Source organism: Schistocerca piceifrons, chromosome 6 (genome assembly GCF_021461385.2).
Source record: "Schistocerca piceifrons isolate TAMUIC-IGC-003096 chromosome 6, iqSchPice1.1, whole genome shotgun sequence".
NCBI lineage: Eukaryota > Metazoa > Arthropoda > Insecta > Orthoptera > Acrididae > Schistocerca > Schistocerca piceifrons.
In genome coordinates, this window is record NC_060143.1 from 111,666,902 (window position 1) to 111,688,419 (window position 21,518).

Sequence of the window (21,518 nt, forward strand, 5' to 3'; positions counted from 1 at the left end):
TAACTACTCTTTGGCTTCACACTCTGTTCTAGTTTTCTACATCTTTCATTGTCTTTCCCATCTATTTTTCACCGCCCCCCCCCTCCCACCTCTGTTACATACAACGCACTTAACTTCTCACTCTTATTAACTTGTGCATGATGTTTTAGTAGTAATCTGTGTCTTGCACATTACCCTGTCTTCCACCTTTAAGCAGCTATCATGATTTTAAATCTCATCACATGCAGCCCCCAACAATCAGTCTTTCCTTTTCATCCCGTGTTTAAGCCTCCCCTGACCCGCAGTTCTGGGTGACTTTCCCAAAATCTACACCTTTTCCTAGACCTCTCCAGTCCTTTTCCTTTACCTTTCTTCCTTCCCCTTCAACCCTTCTGCCTGAAGAAGGAACCACTGGCTCCAAAAGCTTGCCTATCGCAACAGTGTTTCATGTGTACATTCTGCCGTCGCTTGGTGAGTAGATTTTTTATCTATCCAATCAAATAAAAAAATTATCCAGGTACAACAACAAAATGGAAAGGATAGATTGCTACTTGCCACATGGAGGAGCAACTGGGTCACTGACGGGCATAATGAAAATTCAGAAGTTACACACACACACACACACACACACACACACACACACTAGCACAATATGCACACACGTGGCCATGAGTTGAGGCATGAGTTATGCTTCTGCAAGTTTTCTATGTTCTATCCTTTTCCTACTGTTGTTACTCCGTCCTGGACTTTCCATTGTTCAAACCATCCACATACGTATTTTTAGAACAAGGCAAATATCTTGAGAGGAATATTGGCTGAATTTTTTGTTTCCCATCCCAGAAGGTAGCAAGCAATATCAGAACTGAATTTAACACTAATTTTCATGGATACCTAATGATCACGAACCTGGCTCAATTATAGAAAATATTACCTTCCATGTTAAAATAGTTGTGGTGCATGGCTGAAGACTCTTACAAAAACAAAGAGGAGGAAAGGCTGTGAATGATGAAACATTCCTTCATATCTGTAAGTGACATGTGGACCTTGGTTAACAGACTATTTTCCTATGTTAAAAATATGATTCAGATTGTTGTTATTCTGATTGATTATAACATTTCAATAGCATTTACAGCCAATTTTCTCACAAAATATCTGTCATTTATCAATAATTAAAGCTTGAAAATCATTAAATATCAAGATCTGGTCGCATGATTGAAATGCTCTGTTATTGGTTGATGCTCTGGTGACGTCACAGACTAGGAGTATGATGAAGCTATATGTGTGTTATAGGAGTGTTAGCCGAAGTTACGAGGTGTTTAGTACTTTTTCTGCAAATAGTTTAGCTGTTTAGTGATGGAAAATGCAATTACAACTTTCAAGTAACAATAGAAAGGGATTTTGTGAATACTGATAGGGGAAGCCTTGGGAAAGTTGATGTGGTTGTGCTCCACCCATTTAGAGCAGTGACATGTGCCACGAAGGACAATCTTTTCCCTACTCCCTGCAACATCATTAAACTTGCTCAAAACTAAGGAATTGTGGAACTTTTGCAAATGAGTCCACATATTAAATTGTTGACCCAAAGATCAATAAAATTATTCTTGGCAAAGCTTAGTGCTGATTTCCTACGTGGAATACAGTGATTCTACATCCATTTGCTGTTACATGGCACAGCAGATACAGCATTGGACTGCAGATGAAGATGTTCAAATCCCGGAAGGGTCATGTATTTTAAAAGTTTTACATGAAATACAAAAATAGCATTAGCAAGAACCAATTGTAGCAGTTGTTTCAACTGTGGGACATGTTATATATAGCTTCACATTAGTCTTAGTCTGAGAAATGGACAACAGAGGACAAACCCATTACCTTTGATATGCCTACAGTAAAACAAGGAGTAGGATGATGAGCTTATACAGAGAGATATAAGGTGTGTACAACAGTCACGTGACACAAACGTAAGGGCTGTAATGTTTGTGAGTGTACACTAGCGTTACCATCTGAAGCAGACCTAACTTCATCTTCATGTAAGACGATGAAACTACGGTAAGTTAATATTAACTTCAAAGGGAACACATTTTTAATTAAGTCCGTGAACTTGTATGTCAACATCATGGCAATTTGTCGGTCCAATTTCAACCACATTTCATGCATCTTCTCGTTCTCTGGAACACTCAAAAACAACTTTTCAGGAGTTTTTATAGATGTATTTGTACAATATGGTACTACACATCATTTGTAACCCATTTTCTGAGATGTAAATTCCAGAAGAAGACATAACTGTCAATTAGTGTTATGACAGTAGGAGCAGTCAGCAAGCCAGTGATGTCACATGACTCGAATGGAGTGTTTTAGTGGGGTTGCAACTTTTTTGAATTTCAATTTCATTTTTATAAAAGAATACTGGCACTCAAGTGAAAAAAAAAGTCAGGAGAACAAAACGACAGAATTAATCATTAAGACAATTTCCAGAAGACTGCCAAATACCTTATGGTGAAAATTTTATGGCTGTATAAACAGGTTGAAAGATCCATTATTGTTCAGTTACATAATTAGTTGTGAATCACTAGACACAACAATAAAATATTTAGGAATATGCATCTGGAGTGCTTGAAATGAAATAACCACATAAAACTAGTTGTAAGAAAATGAGTTGTCAGACAGCCAGTCATCCAACGGACCCGAGAGCCTCGCCATATTGAGTTCAACTTTACCTGGACTCTGGAGATGCTAAAGTGGCCCGTCCACAAGATATGTAAAAGTAGCATTGTGATCGCACCTAGAGGATCATGTGACATCGACTAGCCGCAGTGTCATGCTCTGCCATCTGGCATCATTTGGATGCAGTATGGAGGGGCATGGTGTCAGCAAACTGCTCTCAGTTGTACAGACACTGGAGCCACTACACTTCATTCAAGTAGCTCTGGAATTGACTGCATGATGCTGAGTGTACCCCTTTTCAGTCCTCCCACCAGAAAAAAATCTCTGTCAATAATGGGAACTGCACTTGGGTTCTCTGCATGGCAGCCATGTGCACTGCCTGCTCAGCTATGGAGCAGACATTCCACAGGACATGCCATGTAAAATCACTCGATAATTTGCAATTAGATTGAAGTTGTGATTCATGCATTTGTAGCCGAAGTTGGTAAACACTTGACCACAGTAAACACTATTACATGGAAACTGTAGATGAAGTTCAAATTGGCTGCAGTCCACACAAATTTACGACGTACAAATCAATTGTTTTCACTATTTGAAATAACTAGTCTATTAAGAAGCCACAAGAATACACAACTGAGGTGATGGCATGCTGTCATACAAAATATGCACTTACCCACACAAAAGTAGTACCTCTCACGCAATCCAAAACGACCTGACCATTCAGATTTACATTTTTTATTAATCAATATTAGTTTACTAACATGAGTGCATGTAAACAGAACTGCACTGAACACTAAAACATTTAAGCAGTTGTGTGTGTAACTTGCAATAGATTGTAGAAAATATCAGCTTCCCTTTCCTGAAATTCAAGATAATCCTGCCTTTGGTGATAGGCACAGAAGAGACAGCAGAATATCACTCCGGAATAAACTGAGAACAAGTATTCAAGTTATGGAAAATAAAATATTTTTTAACAAAACCTATACATGCTATAAAAAATGATCCTTTGGTTATACTACCAGATACTTCTAATTCTTGTGTGTCCCTAACTGTGCCATTGTTTTACATTTTTATTGTATTGTCTGCTAAGATAATATTGAAATAGGTTTCCTGGCTGATTTCCATCACATACACACTCAAGTCATCAGTTATATTTATCTGCATACCCCATGCTAACTTTGAACATTCTGCTTGTCATTTGCCCCCCAATCCAACTTAGTCTGCTAAAAGTGGACATCATAGACATGTATACAGTGAAGAGTAAGCCATAGATGCAATCACAACAGCATTTTGGGCGATGATGAATTGACCTAATGGCTCAGTCACCAAAAGGTTTCTGCATATATTCTTGACAATCCCGGTCCTTGCAAATGACTGTTTACTATGACTGTTCAGTAATACAGAACATAGCACTTTGAGAAGGAAATACTTGGTGATTTTGACTCAATTTGAATATCATTTGTGGCTTTTGTCATTTGTGACGAACTTGAGTTCTCACAATATCATTTGTTATATTAAATTTTATAATGGTTATCCACTTCATACTCTTGTGCTTCACTCGAGGAAAGAGTTTATAGCTGACTTTTCTCTTCTTATATGTAACTATTTTCTAATGATATAAATAAAATAGAAAGAAACATTCCACATGGGAAAAATATATTAAAAACAAAGATTCCATGACTTACCAAACGGGAAAGCGCTGGTAGATAGGCACAATAAAAAAAAAAACACACACACACACACACACACAAAATTTCAAGCTTTCGCAACCAACGGTTGCTTCGTCAGGAAAGAGGGAAGGAGAGGGAAAGATGAAAGGATGTGGGTTTTAAGGGAGAGGGTAAGGAGTCATTCCAATTCCGGGAGCAGAAAGACTTACCTTGGGGGAAAAAAGGACAGGTATACACTCGCACACACACACATCCATTCCCCAAACCACCTTCCCTACCCTCTGGCTCCTACCCTTGTAACCGCCCCCCGGTGTAAAACCCGTCCCATGCACCCTCCCATCACCACCTACTCCTGTAACCCGGAAGGTGTACACGATCAAAGGCAGAGCCATGTGTGAAAGCACCCACGTGATTTACCAACTGACCTGCCTACAAATGACACTTTCTATGTGGGAATGACCAGCAACAAACTGTCCATTCGCATGAATGGACACAGGCAGACAGTGTTTGTTGGTAATGAGGATCACCCTGTGGCTAAACATGCCTTGGTGCACGGCCAGCACATCTTGGCACAGTGTTACACCGTCCGGGTTATCTGGATACTTCCCACTAACACCAACCTATCCGAACTCTGGAGATGGGAACTTGCCCTTCAATATATCCTCTCTTCCCGTTATCCACCAGGCCTCAATCTCCGCTAATTTCAAGTTGCCGCCACTCATACCTCACCTGTCATTCAACAACATCTTTGCCTCCGCACTTCCACCTCGACCGACATCTCTGCCCAAACTCTTTGCCTTTAATATGTCTGCTTGTGCCTGTATATGTGTGGATGGATGTGTGTGTGTGTATGTGTGTGAGTGTATACCTGTCCTTTTTTCCCCCTAAGGTAAGTCTTTCCGCTCCCGGGATTGGAATGACTCCTTATCCTCTCCCTTAAAATCCACATCCTTTCATCTTTCCCTCTCCTTCCCTGTTTCCTGACGAGGCAACCGTTGGTTGCGAAAGCTTGAAATTTTGTGTGTGTTTGGTTTTTTTTTTTTTTTTTTTTTTGCGCCTATCTACCAGCACTTTCCCATTTGGTAAGTCATGGAATCTTTGTTTTTAATATATAACTATTTTCTAAGGTGTTTTCAATCAATAGACATGTAAATTGTTAAGCAGTAACCACACAAGTAGTTACCTGCATCAAAAGGAGAAGCCACCTGCGAAAAGTATAAAACTGCAAGAAGAAAACTGGCATGTACTTACTTTCACATGGTGAATGTTCTGTACTACCACTGAACATACTTACCAGAAGAAATAAAAAGTATTCCTAGCTTTTGGAATTGTTTGTTCCTTCTTTAAGGAGAAATAATCATTCCAAAAACTTGAAATCTGGGAATATTTTTTTCTCTTTGTAATAGTGTATCTCGACAATATCAAGATGAGTTGTTATGCATTAGTGTCATAATAACAACATAGAATCATCCAAGACTTACTTGACAATGCCAAAACCTAAACTGACAATGATGACCAACATGCGTGCCAACATTCGTTTTGCACAAGAAACCAGCTCAGCCATCAAAACAGCACCCTTTACAGACTGCCCCGTTGAATTTATGCTTTGATATTCTGCATAGAATGTGGCCTGCAGAAATAAAAAGACATGTCAATCAGTCAATAATCCACAACAGTGTACAAAAACAAAGAACTATTCTAAAGAAACATTCAAACTTCTCACGACTCCTAAAAAAAAACTTCAGATTTGTTAGAAACATTTATAGCTTAATTTCATGCTTTATGGATAAAATAACTGTGGAAATTCAAACAAAATTAGGGTGAGTACAGCATGATGCCAATTAAAATTTACTAATACAGAAAAAACCACAACACATGCAATCAGATAAAAAGCATCAAGTCATCTGCCTTTTTTGATTACTGAGGAATCTACATCTACATACAAACTCCACAAGCTACAGTACGGTGCATGACAGAGGGGTACTTTACACCACTACTAGTCATTTCCTTTCCTGTTCCACTTGCAAACAGACTGAGGGAAAAACGACTTCCTATATGCCTCTGTACCTAATTTCACATACCTTATCTTCATGATCCTTATGCAAAATGTATGTTGGTGGCAGCAGAATTGTTCTGCAGTCAGCTTCATATGGCAGTTATCTAAATTTTCTTAACAGTGTTCCTCGAAAAGAACATTGTCCCCCATGGATTCCCCTTTGATTTCCCGAAGCATCTCCATAATACCTGCGTGTTGTTTGGACCTACTGATAACAAATCTACAGCTCGCCTCTGAATTGCTTTGAAGTCTTCTTTTGATCTGACCTGATACTTATACCAAACACTCAAGCAGTACTCAAGAATAGGTTGGACTAGTGTCCTATATGCAGTTTCCTTTGCAGATGAACTAAGTTTCCCAAAATTCTCCCAATAAACCAATGTTAACCATTCACCTTCCCTACCACAAACCTCACATGCTTGTTCCATTTGGTATCACTTTGCAACATTCCACCCAGATATTTAAACAATGTGACTTTGTCAATAGTGCACTACTAAGCTGTATTTAAACGTCAAGGTATGTTTTCCTACTCATCTGCATTAACTTGCATTTTTCTACATTTAGTGCTAGCTGCTTGATTTATCATACCAACTAGTAATTTTTTCTAACTTCTCTTGTATCCTTCTACAGTCACTCTACTTTGCTACCTTCCCATATACCACAGCATATCAGCAAACAACCGCAGATTGTTGCCACCTTGTACGCCACATCATTTACGTATATAGAAAATAACAGTGGTCCTATTACACATCCCTGAGGGATATCTGACGATACCCTTGTCTCTGACAAACATTCTTCGTTGAGAACAACATACTGGGTTCTATTACTTAAGTAATTTTCGAGCCATTCATATATTTGGGAACCTATTCCATATGTTCATAACTTCGTTATCAGCCTGCATTGGGACACCATAAAAATGCTTTTCGGCTTTCATTTTACTATCTTCAACTGCAACACCAGACTGGTCAACAAGTGACTGGATGGAAACCTTAGACCCACTTAGTGATTTGACATAGGGTCAGGATTTGCTTGGGTTTTTGGCCAAATCTTTTACTGAGGTATGGCAATGGTAGTAGTTGTATGTTTGAGGCATACAGCATTTCATAGACACTCACAACTCTACTAACCTCAGCCTGTCATCATTGTCATGTTTTCTTTTAAACCAAGATTGCAACAGCCTTTGCTTCCTTAGCATTTTCCCAATTTAATTGTTAAACCATGGTGAGTTTTCTTTATCCTTAATTCACTTACTAGGCACATAGTTCTCCGCACAATGATTTACAACCTGTTAAAACTTTGCCTATAATTCCCCTGTGACCATCTTACTTGAAATAAGTGATGTCAATTCCTTGTCTAAGTGAGATGCTAACAACTGCTTATCCGCTCTTTCTAGCAGAAACACTCTCCTAGCCTTCTTGACTGATTTATTAACTTTCGTAACAATAGTTGCTATAATGACATCATGATCACTAATCCCTGCCTCTATACTGGCACTGTGGATAAGGTCCAGTCTGTTTGTAGCTACAAGGTCTAAGATATTTGCATTGCCTATGGTCTGCCAAACTATCTGCTAAACAGTGTTTTCAGAAAATGTGCTCAAAAGAACATCACAAGACTGACTGTATCACTGCATCACTGCAATGAATCCATAGACACCCTTGTCTATATTCAGTAGGTTGAAGTTGCATCCAACTACGACGACAGGAGTGGGGGTGGGGAGTGGGAGAAGGTGGGGGAGGATCCAACACTAAGGAGGAATTGAGCAACATAAATGAAAGTTGGTAGACATCCTTCTGCATCTTAAGGAAGAGGAGATTAGTGTTTAATGTCCTGCTAACAATGAGGTCTTTAGGTCACTAAAGATGGAGCACAAGTTCAGATTAGGAAAGGAAATCAGCTGTGCCCCGTCTAAGTAGCTGTCCTGGCATTTGCCAGAAGCAATTTACGAAAATCACAGAAAATCTACACCATGATGGCCAGATGTGGGTTTGAAACATTGTAGTCCTGAATGTGCGTCCAGTGTGCTAACCACTGCGCCATCTCGCTCGGTCTACATCTGAAAGATGGTGTCTATTCGAATCTCACACCAGTCACATAAGAGTGGCACTAGTTGTGCCATTATGAGGATGCAAATCAGGTTTGCTTTAAATGCATGCTCTAATGGTTGTGAGCATTAGTTACCTTTGAGGTTGGACATGGTGAGTTGATGTTAGTCAAGAATGCCTTTAAGGTGACAGAGACGGCATAATCAGTACTTCACCAAGTGAGTTTGAACAAGGTCACGTAATAGGGCTATAAGAAGCTGGATGTTCCTTCTGCGATATTGCAGAAAGATGTGACAGGAACATAGCCACAGTACATGATTGCTGGCAGTGGTGGTCTAGAGATTGTACAGTCTTGAGAAGACCACGCTCTGGATGATCATGTAACACTACTGAAAGGGAAGACCCTTGTGTTCAGCGCATGGCTCTCATGCATCACACTGCATCTGCAGCAGCAATTTGTGCAGCAGTTGGCACCACTGTGACACAATAAACTGTTACAAGTCAGTTACTTTAAGGACAGCTCTGAGCCAGACACCCTGTAGCGTGCATTCCAGCGACTCCAAACCACCGCCATCTGCAGCTTCAGTAGTGTCAAGTGAGAACTCACTGGAGGGCAGGGTGGAGGTCTGTTGTGTTTTGGTCAGCAGGCAGCCATTTGAGGGCTAGACACACTGGATCAGCACCTGCAGATACGGTCTGGGGTGCAACTTCGTTTTACAGCAAGAGTTCTCTCGTAGTTGTCACACGCACCCTGACTGCAAAATTGTACATCAATCTGCTGATTCAACCTGTTGTGTTACCAGTTGTGAACAGCATCTCAGGGGAGTTTTCCAACAGGATAACACTCACCTAAATACCATTGTTGTAACCCAACTTGCTCTACAGAGTGTCAGCATGTCTTGGCCTGCTTGATCACCAGATCTGCATCTAATCGAGCACATATGGGACATCATCGTCTGACAACTCTGGCGTCATCCACAAACAGCATTGACCATCCCTGTACTGACCAAACAAGTGCAACAGGCACCTGTACTGCACAACACATGCATGTTTGCACAGCTGCACTTGACATTCTGGCAGTTACACTGGTTATTAATGTACCAGCATTTCACACCTGCAATGGCTTATCTCGCACTTACATTAACCTGTGACCTTGCAATGTTAATCACTTAGATATGTTACCTAGACAAATGTATTCCCAATGTTTCATTACTACACATTAATTATTTTTTGGTGTTATACACGACCAGGTAACCTCACTGTCACATTCAACTTCGACGTCAATAGTTCAACTTCGACGTCAATAGTGACAATATTTTTGTCAACAGCAATGAACACTTCCCCTCTTATGGCATCTAATCAACTCTTGGCATTTTCCTGGGCCACCAGGATTCCACAACACACTAAGCAACATAAATCAAAACCTTAAAGAAGAAGTGAGAGCACCTATGGCTAGTTCCTTGAACAAAAGCATTACTATGGCTATTATCACTGTTATGGATACAAAAATACTTCATGTACCTCCCTGAATACTCACAACGAGAGTCAAAAAAATTATTGGTAGGTTTATCACAGACGCTATACAGCCCATAGCTAACGCCATCCAATGGTCACACGTTTGAGATTCTATAGGGAAGTAATCTAACTAAATCTGTCAAATTTTCATGCTTCTATTAACAACTTATGGTGGTGGACTAAAGTGTCAATAGTCACTATTAGTAATAATAACCACTGGCACTTCAGTTCATTAAGGATACAGGGTACTTCACTCAATATTATGTAAAAATCAACACCCATTTCTTTCAGGCACTGTTTCTAATGTATAGGTTTTACAGATTTTTTTTTTGACATCAGGTAATGCAGCACACTTTCTAGACAAATTGGAAGTATTTTGAATATTTATGAACCTGCTTTGGGTTATTAAAAAAAGTACAAAGAAACTGACACAATTTTTTCCCCAAATGCTTCCTCAAATTGAGGCCCCATTTAATTCAATGTTATACATTGAAGGTGTCCAAATTTTTACTAGTTATGCATGAAATGATGGCTGAGGTACTAGACTTATTTAATTCCACCTATTATGTATATTACTAGGATAAAATATATCACATCTTACATTTTAATTTTTATAATTTTTTCCTAATAAACATGTTATTTTTTCTATAATTTAGTTGATTCTGCAATAAAGTTTAGGTCTACTGCATAAATATGGACTATTGCAAGTTACAGAAAAAATTAGAGAAATGCTTTATAAACTTTAGGAAATATTGGTACCTGAATTCTGAAAAATACAACTTGCGGGAAATTGCAACATGCAGTCATGCATTGTCTAGCTCACAAATGGGGTCTGGGGTGTTGTGCAGAAAGGGTACAGCTACAGGTCACATGATGTCAATCACGTAGTTACATTGGTCACAGTGCCCTCGACATGCAACAACTGTGATTTGTGGTTGAACCCAATAGCATCCCACACCACAAGGCCTTAAGCTGGTGATATAAGTCTTGTGTGTATGCAATCACTGTGATGCCGTTTCTCCCATCTGCAGCAAACCAAAATGAGGTCATCATTTTCAAACAAACAGAACCTGGACCTGTCGGAAAACACTATCTGATCCCATTCTTGTCCTCAGTGATGTAGTACCATACGCCATTGCCATCTAGCATGTTTCAGCACATTCGTCAATGTAGGTAGAAAAATGGACGACATGCTTGTAGCTCACACCCTAATAAATGGCAATGGACTGTCACTCCTAATAGTGTATATTACACTGTTCCATTGTTGTGACAGAGCAGAGGAGGACACAGATCTGTCCTGCAATACCACTCAGATGAGGTGTCAATCTTCTCAAGGGGGGAGGATGAAACATTCTCCACACACATGTTGCACTGCCGAAACAGTTCCTTCCATATGACCAGCAATTTCCCGAATGGATGCACCACATTCTCTCATGCCAATAATGCGCCCTCTTCAAATCACTGATTTGAAGGTACAGTTAGCTCATATCTCTGTGAGGAATTCTGCGCATCTGCTGAAGTGACAATGATCCATTACCTTCGATTTATAGTGACAACGACAGCCAGAGTCACATTTTACCAGTAGGTGGTGTTGCGCTGCAATATCGATGTTGATCTTGAACCCACAGGCCAACATGGTTCAAATGCTAATCATTTCTGCAGGACATACTAATATACATGTTCTGTGAATATCAACATCCTATCTCTAGCCGTTCCAGGTGTTCTGTTCTTTTCTAGACATCGATGTAGTAATAAAGCAAGCAGTGGAACCATGGATTCCTTAAAGTTGAAAAAGGTGAACACCCAACTGCCATCAGGCATTGTGAAGATGAGTGTTTTTTTGACTGCCATGGCAATATACTGAAATACAATACTCATAAAGACAAATCATCACAGGAGCATACTACTGAATCTCTCCATGAGGTTATGGGAGGCTAAGAACATGAACCATCACAGGAAACTGTCCAAGTGGGTGTCTCGACTCAATGGCAACACCGCAGCTCATTCTGCATAGTAGACAACCACACATACTGTTTCTTTGGACGTTCAAATTTTGTCTTGTCCTGTATTATACTGATATGGAACCCAATGACTACTTACTCGTCCATGTTTGTTGACACTGTCAAAATCATAGACGAGTCAGCCATCTGTTCTAATTTTTTTTTTGTTACGGATTAAAAATCCTCAAAGTCAAGACTGTAAACAAATTTTATTGTCAATACTAGTTTCAACAACAAAACACACCACCTTCTGACCAGAAAAAAAAAACAGTCTTGACCAGTGTAATTGCCATAACAGCTTAACACATTGTCATAAAAGACTGTTTTTTTATGATCTGAAGATGGCTTGCGTGTAGCTGAAACTAGTAATCACAATAAAATTTGTTTGCGATCTTGACTTCAAGGATTTTTTATCCTTAACACAAAAAAATAATGACTGATAGCTCATCTCTGATATTGACAATGTCAACAAACATTATAAACTTGCCAGGTCAGGCAACGAGACACTTCAAACAACTACGTACATTTTATGATCTTCTTCTAATTAACTGCATTATCCAGTGTTGAGTAAACTGTGTCACATTGAAGGCTGAATATGTAGAGAGGAATGAACAACATCACAAAGCTTTATGGTCACAGTTTGATCACCCCCATGATAACTACGCATAATCTGACAGATTAAAACTGTGTGATGGACAAATCTCCAATCTAGACGCTTGCCTTTCACTGATACAGGCAGTAACACCATGTATGAGCAAAAAGAAACAGGAATTTTTTTAATTTTGTGGGCTTTATACATCCTATTTTCAATTTTTTATGTTGTTGGTACGTTGTTCCTGATGTATGTTTGCATTTGCAGCTGTTTCGAATATGTAGTCTATTGCTGACAGTCAAAAAGGTTATATGCATTTTCAAGTGCTCGGCAAATTTTTACTTTTGAAAAAGATGTACCAAAGAATTTGTATTAAATTTTGCAGAGTTTATGAATGGCATGAATGTTTCAAAGGGAGTCAATAAAAAGTTGAAGACAACGACTGCCCTGCATGCCCTAGCACATGAATTACTGATGACAATGTGGAGGAAGTAAGAAAATGGTTCTGGAAAATTGCCTAAATACCATCAGTGAGGTTCGTATTGTTGGCATATCCTTTGGTTAGCAGCTTTTTTCATATGTTTTGGGCATGAAATGTGCAGCAACAAAGTTCGTTTCAGAATTGTTGAATTGCGATGAAAAATGATGTCACGTAAACATGCTCAGGTATTGCTGAATGAAGTCAACATCAATCCAGAAGGTACTCGGGTATTACATTGAAACCATGGCCCAACCATCCCAATGGAAACTACCAGAAGAGCCAAAACTGAAAAAAATTCAAAAGATTCCGTCCTGTGTGAAGATTCTTCCCAACTTTTTCTTCAATTATAATGGGATAGTGCATCATTAGTTCCTGCCTTATGGTAGTACAATCAATAAGGAATACTACCAGGAAGTTACGAGCCGTTTGCATGAAACAATCCAAAGGAAATGTCCAGAATTGTGGAAATTGTATCACGATAATGCTCCATGCTCATGCCTCAATGCTCATTCATGATTTTTTGGCAAAAAACAAAACCATTCTGTTGCATCAGCCACAGTATTCACTGCACATGGTGCCTTGTGACGTCTTTCTATTCCCAATGCTGAAGAGAACTCTGGAAGGACATAGTTTTACCACCACTGATGAGATAAAAACAGAATTGCTGAAGGCACTGAACATCATATTGAAAAGCGAGTTCCACTAGTGTATAATATCTGAGGGGGATTATTCTGAAGGGGACAAAGTTGATGTTGATGAATAAATAAAGATTCTTTAAGAAAAACAAGAATTCCCAATACTTTATCAAACCTTGTATATTTGGCTTGTAGAAGAAGTCGTGAATCCGAACAGCTATATTTTGAGGGCAAACTTCTGAGTATTTTAGCAGTCAAAAACAACAAGGAAATTACTTTTCATAGATCTCTCTCTACAATACTGCAGTCCAAACAAAAATAAAACTGAATATTAGATGAGGCAGTTCTGAAATAACTATCCCTCACATTATATGATGTGATTCAGGGAAGTCTGGAAAACAACTTGTGTGGGCTGGCAGAGGATCTGCCCCAATCCTCCCAAATACTATCCCAATGAAAGCACCTTTGGTACAGTTGTCACTGCCCTCACAGATAAACAGCATGTCACACTTCTATCAATTCAGCTCCCCCCCCCCTCCCCTCCCCCCATAAATTCACCAAAATGAGGGACAACCCTATCACTACTGAATCAGAACCTTGAGGAAATCTGACCATAGTGCTACAGAGCTTGTCTCAGATGCTATTGTTGAGAGGGATGTTCATACCTTGGATCCTGAGTTCTGGGTCATTGCCGAGTGATAATGGTTCTGAACTGCACCCCTCCTCAGATCCCATGGATTCTGGACCACAATGAACCAGTATTGTCATCACAGTGAAATAGGTGTGACATATTGCAAGAGAGGTGTTTCTGAATCTTTTTTCATTACTGTACAGTACATTGCCAGGTATTCATGGTGTTGAACATGGCTTGGGCAACTCCGAATCAGACCTCGATTACAAGTCAAATGTAATACTGAGGAAATATTTCAGTGGAAGGCAAGAGTCAAGGTTGAAGATTTGTCCATCACATAGTTTTAATCTGCCAGAAAATTTTTACCACAGCACAGACTCTCCTGCAGGGTGACAGATTCATTCTAGACTTCCTTCAGCATTTCTGTTGCAGCCATATCCTTGCATAGATTATCTTAATACTGTACAGTGCTGTTATCTGCAAATTTACTAATGTGGTCCACAGAACAACTCTAAATCTTCACAATATTTTACCTTTTCGAGCATACCCAGAAGTATTACTCCGCCAATCCAAAACTGAATTCTTAGAAGATCTCGCCACTGACAGAAAGAAACAATAAGCCAAGCAATTCCGTAAAGAACATACACCACACACATGGCTCCATAAAACTGTGAACAGAAAAAAAGATAGAAATAAATTATCACAATAAGGCATCAATATCACATTACATAACATAAAAAGTATGACAATAAGAATAAACATTCATGTGTGAAACAATGACTTACTGCAAGAAGTGGCCAATCAGCAGCAGAAAGATAACCATGTGGACCTTTCATATCTATCTGAATAGAAACATTGCAAGGTTTATCTGGTTTTTCTACAATGACATTGAGGAGATACATACCATCCCTTGGAATTGCTATTATAATTTTGTGGTCGTGTTCAACCTGCAGAGATTAACCAATGCAAAAGCATTATAAAATTATAATTGCAGCTTTTAAAAAAGTCCATAATAACAGTAAATGATAAAACTAAGACTCAACAGTGCCCATAAAAGACTGATCGATTATGTTTTAGGATTTGATAAGCAAATCTGTATCCTTTCCAGCAAACAGTATTAACATGAAGTTTGAGCAGGGCTTTGAGTTTGAACACAAGACTATTCACAAAGTGATCACTGTACTTTTATACATATCAATTAAAGATAGAGTAGATGGTCTTACATTGTCCTGGTTGTCAAGCTTCAGTGATGTTGCTTTGGGCTCTGTCTTCTGTGGGGGCTTCTTATCTACATTGTCTTGTTTTTCTGCTATAGTTCCACCTTCACTGTCAGGACTCCTCTTTTTCCTGGTTTTACTTGCAGAGCCATTACCATCTCCTTGAGTTTTCTCCTTTGTATTGCCTTGCTGCAAAGCTTTCGATACTGCTCCTTCAGACACGAAGGACTGCAAAATAAAAGAAAGTTGGTTTTCCAGTGAGATGGCTGTGTACAGTAGTAGCAGTAGTGACTAAAGGAAAAATTACAATGTAATTACTGCTCCACCAAGCAATGAAATCAAGCCCTGCAACACTGGCCAAGAACTAAAACACACACAGCTGAAAGGGTTGCATACTACCAGTTTAAAAAGGAACTAGGTAAAAATCACTTCTGTTCTATTCTCTCAAACAAAATCACTTCTGTTCTATTCTCTTAAACACCAGAAGTACTGACCACTTTACAAGTTCCTTATCGCATTATGCGCAGCATTTAAGTTACATAACACATACAAGATGACATAAACCTATTGGCAACTTTGGGTAAGAGACACTGAATTGTAGCTTGCCATTTAGAAATCATGGAAATGTAGCATGGATATCATGCGCTCAGCCTTCAAAAAATAACTAATGTTAATAATAATTAAACTTTGGCAACAGGGGTCCTAAAGGCTCCATGCCAGGATAAAGGAAGTCACAGATGAGTAACAAATCTTAAAACACATATACAACTAGGCTCAGCTGGCCCAGCTGATAGTACCACATATCAGTCACTTGCCAGGGTAATGGTGAAGACCTCAATTGTAGTGAAGGCAGAAAAGGTGGACTCTGGAACAGCAGAGCTGGCAAGAGGGGTAGTCTGTTTTCCAACACTAGATGAAAAAGGGGGCAAAACAGTTCCACATGTTAGTGGTGGTATCCTGGCTGTGTCTGTTTCACATGTTAGTGGTGGCTGAATCAATAAAATTCCCATTTAACAAATTGGTCTTATTTTGGGTATTCAGAGATGACCCTGGATTTTCTGCTCTCAACAATTTACATCATTTCCATCTTCATCTTCGTATCATTCCAGCATACCTGATAGTTGTTTATGATTAATTTGCCTCTATTTTGCTCTGTCTTGATAGATTTCTTATCTTGATATTGTTTCACAGTTTTCTCCTCTGGTCTTCAGATATAGCCATTATCTGCTGCGTCATCATTTTGGTTTCTTTCTCCTGCAAATTTCTATCCAAGTATTGTTTTTATAGGCGGCTATCCTTCATCTTCTTCACATATCTAAACCACTTGAACCATGCGGTACTCTGTCTCTCAGACACTAACAGATCCACCTGTATCTCTCCTCTGATATCTTCATTCCTAATTTTTATCTCTTCTAGTCTTCTACAACACCGATTGCTGAAACTTCTTTTCACATGCCTGTAACTTGCTGCCATCTGCCTCATTGACTACATTGCACTCCAAGCTGTCTGTCGTAATAGGCAGGAGATGTGTTTTAAACATGGTCTCACAGGAACTCCCTTGTCCTACACAAGATTCTGCATTTGATGAAAAAACTTAGATCTCTTTCTTACTATGTGCTGTACTGCTAGTTTGGCAGTTTCATTCCTTGATTTAGTACTTCCTAGGTAACTGAAAGCTTCCACACATTCAGTTTTCTCTCCAACAAGCATCAGGCTGCCCTGGGCAGATGTCCTGTTCATACTCATTGCTACAGTTTTGCTCTTGCTTACTGTAGCTGGTACTCTTTTAAACTGGAAGTCCCATTCATCTAATCATTCCTGTACCTCGAGTTGTGTTTCCCCCCAAATAGCTAAATGAAATGAAATTTCGTGTGGCGAAGGCCTCCCAGTGGGTAGACCTGATCAGCTGGTGCAAGTCTTTTGAGGTGACGCGTCGATGAGGATGAAATGATGATGATAAAGATGACACAAACACCCAGTCCCTGAGTTTCAGTTAGCAAGGGGAACAACAGTCAGCCTCATTAACTTAGACACCACAATTTGGTGGTACATGATGGGATTTCTATTTTCCTAAACTTATCATGCATCAGCATGTGATCAGTGTCCACCTGGACTGAGGAATGTAATATTTTTGTGTGTTGTTAATTTTCTGTATGTAACTGTTTGTTATAGATGATGTGTGTGAGGAGGTGGCTGTCTGGCAATTGATGCTTACACCCGAGCAAAGCAGTGTAATACATGGCAATGAGTATGCACCCATTATCGAGTTTCATGAAGGTGCACATGAACAATATGAATGCTGTTAAAAGAGATGATGACACTAGTCTTTTGTTCAGTTTACTGGTTCTGAACAGCTTATATTAAAGTCATCAATGTTTGATAAGTAAAAGAAACTGAAAAGAATGGCTCATAACTGAAAGCAAAAGAAAGAAAAATAATAAATAAAGGGACAGTTTAATACGAAACACCAATGATGTTATTAATGGTTATATTGCCGACACTAATTGGACAGAATTTTTGTTAGACTGAGTTGCTAAATAACTTCACATTTGATCAACACAGATAGGAAATAATATTTTACTTGAATACAAATATGCCAAATTCGTATGAGAAACATTTCATTTGGCTGATGGGGATATTGTGTATCACGATGCATGAGAGTATAATGGTCAGTTATTTTTCTTCATCCTGTCAGCATATCCTCTATCTGTGTCTTGAAGGCAATGTAATACTATGGTGGTACAATTTAAAATGTGCTTGGAGTAATGTCAATGTGTTTAATTTTGCTGTTAGATGAGACATAACTGGACAAGAAGGAATCTCTCAAGAGTAAACTTATTTTTATTTGGTAATAAAATCAGTGGATCATGTGTTGTAATATCAGTAGCCACACCATGGATGAATACTTACTGAAGTGACCTAGTGCATAAAAGAAGGCAGTAGGATTCACTAGATAACAACAACCTAAGGTAGATGCAATTTATTGGGAATGAGTACCTGTAGGGAGTCATTACTTATGTTATGTGTCAAAGTGGAGCTTTTGGAGTAAAGAGAGAGTACAGACATCTCTTGGGAACCATATTGGTTATTTACTGCACACATGCCTTAGTGATGTTCTCGAAAGAATAGACAAAGGATTACTAGCTAGAATTAAATTACATGTATGTAAGGTGGTAGAAACTAGTTTCATTTTGCATGTGCTACTTTTAAAATTAGCCATACCAATCGAACTTGGTTCATTAGAACAGTTCAAACAATGGTCTGATAGCAGTGCCTAAACAAAGTAGACATGTTTATCACACTGGTGTAAATAAATTTTATATATCTGTCCTGGGACAAGAGATCATTGTACAATAGAGCAAAACTAACGATTTACAAAATGTCGGCTACCTGGGTGTCTACAGAGTAGTCAGTCAATCCCCAGTGAGTCTTCACTGTTTATCTGCTTAGCATTTCTCAACACCTAGAGGGTATCCAACAGCTTGCCAGTATTAAAAGTACTACTATCAGCTAATCCCTCTGGTCACCTCACAATAGGTTCTTAGGCTGCCCTGTGTTGCAAGGGTCACTACACCTAATAGTGTCCTGTAGCATGGTTCAAATGGTTCTGAGCAGTATGGGACTTAACATCAGTGGTCATCAATCCCCTAGAACTTAGAACTACTTAAACGTAACTAACCTAAGGACAGCACACAACACCCAGTCATCACGACGCAGAGAAAATCCCTGACCCTGCCGGGAATCGAACCCGGGTGTGGGAAGCGAGAAGGCTACCGCACGACCACGAGCTGCGGACTGTCCTGTAGTAAACAGTGCATTGATTTGACGGGGCAGTTCTCCATCTCAGCATGTTATGAGAAAGTGGAACAGCGACTTATGTCTCCAGAATGAAATTTTCACTAAGCAAGGGAGTGTGCACTGATATTAAATTTCCTGGCAAGTTAAAACTGGGTGCTGGACCGAGACTCGATCTCAGAACCTTTGCCTTTCACGGGCAAGTGCTCTACCATCTGAGCTATCCAAGGACGACTCACAACTTGTCCTCAAAGCTTTAATTTCACCAGTACCTTGTCTCCTACCTTCCAAACCTCACAGAAGCTCTCCTGCAGACCTTGCAGAGCTAGCACTCCTGGAAGAAAGGATATTGCGAAGTCATGGCTTAACCATAGCCTGGAGGATGTTTCCAGAATGAAATTTTCACTCTGCAGTGGAGTATGCGTCAATATGAAACTTCCTGGCAGATTAAATCTGTGTGCCGGACCGAGACTCAAACACAGGACGTTTGTCTTTCATGGCCAAGTGCTCTACCATCTGAGCTACGCAAGGAAGGTAGGAGACGAGGTACTGACAGAAATAAAGCTATGAGGACGAGTCGTGAGTCGTACTTGGGTAGCTCAGATGGTAGAGCACTTGCCCGTGAAAGGCAAATATTCCAAGATCGAGTCTTGGTCTGGCACAAAGTTTTAATCTGCCAGGAAGTTTCAGCAACTTACGTCGTTAGTAGTTAATTCACTGTGGGCGCAAAATATTTTCAGTTAGATGCATTTTCCATTTTTGGTTTGAACAAAATACATTTTGTGTCCCTGTCAGTCCCCTCTCAAGAATTGGGCTCCTTACTACTGCCATACGATTAGCTGTTTGAGAGTACCTTGGGACTGGCAGGAAATTTCAGGGCATATGTCTACCTTAGCTGGCAAGCAATACCTAACTTTTATCAACCCTGTCAAAACTGAGTTGCACAGTTGGCAGGATCTCAGCATCATTCCTCCTGTTTTGTTGAGTCAGTGGGCCATCCCTTTGGTGGTGATTCAGAAACCAGACAGCACCGTGTGCCTTTGCACTGAGACAGCCAATGCACAATGTTTCACGGAGCCATATACAATTTCATGGCCGGAGGACCTGTTGGAAAAGTTGTCTGGAAAACAATATTTTCCATGCATTGACTTACACAATGCATACCTGCATTTGATATTTGATGCCGCTTCTCACAATTTCTTGGTGCTACACACCCCCTTAGGGATTTACCAATTTAATCACTTGCCCTTTGGAATTCTGTTTGCATCAGGAATTTATCAATGATATTTGGAGCAGAAGTACAACAAACACTACAATGGACAAAACACGGCAAGTAAACCAAACAGAGACGCAAGAAACAGGGAGAGGAGATTAAAAACAAGAAAGCAGATTACCATGGCTGGCTGACCATGAGAATAAAAAAGGAGAAGCCAGCCACTCTGCAACACGTTAAAACCTCTACCCTAACAGCCCTAGGGTGGAGGACACAGAGGGACAAAGGACATGCGCTAAAACTCAGATCAAATGATAAAACCCACCCTCATGAATAAAACGTAAAAACTAAAACTACTGTTGAGGCAACATCGCCCAACACCAAAGGTAGGGTGCTGGGAAAGTTAAAAGTCCACCACAGAACGGCTAAAAGTGGGCAGTCCAGCAAGAGGTCGAGAACTGTCATTTGGGAGCCACAGCGATACTGAGGTGGGTCCTCGCGATGGAGGAGGTAACCATGTGTGAGCCACATATGGCCAATGCGGAGTCTATAAAGGGCAACTGATTCCCTGTGAGAAGCCTGTAGGGAAGACTTCCACACATTCGCAGTCTCCTCAATGACACACAGTTTGTTGTGCATACTGTTATGCCATTCCGTCTCCCAAAGCCGAAAAACCTTGAGGCGTTGGACAGAATGCAGGTCAGTTTCAGAGATGCCCATCTCCAGGAGCGGTTTCCACGTAGCCCATTTGGCCAACTTGTCAGCAAGTTCGTTGCCTGGGATACCAAGGTGTCCTGGAGTCCACACCAACACCAATGAACAACTGGACCATTCCAGGGCAGAGATGGACTCCTGGATGTTTGCTACTAAAGGATGGGAAGGGTAGCACTGGCCGATAGCATGTAAGCTGCTCAGGGAGACAGAACTGAGAAGAAACGACTCACCAGAACAGGAATGGATGTACTGAAGTGCACGATATATGGTCACAAGCTCTGCAGTGAATACACTGCAGCCAACAGGCAAGGAAT

General features: G+C 39.9%; 1 protein-coding gene across 1 annotated transcript in view; it reads right to left on the bottom strand.

The window, feature by feature from the left end:
• Window positions 1-21,518, bottom strand: part of LOC124802470 (transmembrane protein 87A) — a 74,781-nt gene that overhangs the window by 37,352 nt on the left and 15,911 nt on the right. The window contains exons 5-8 of the mRNA XM_047263259.1: window positions 15,489-15,710; window positions 15,051-15,212; window positions 14,799-14,933; window positions 5,792-5,940 (exon numbers count right to left, since the gene is read on the bottom strand). Coding sequence (XP_047119215.1) covers window positions 5,792-5,940; window positions 14,799-14,933; window positions 15,051-15,212; window positions 15,489-15,710 — 668 coding nt within the window. The remainder of the gene's footprint in view (window positions 1-5,791; window positions 5,941-14,798; window positions 14,934-15,050; window positions 15,213-15,488; window positions 15,711-21,518) is intronic.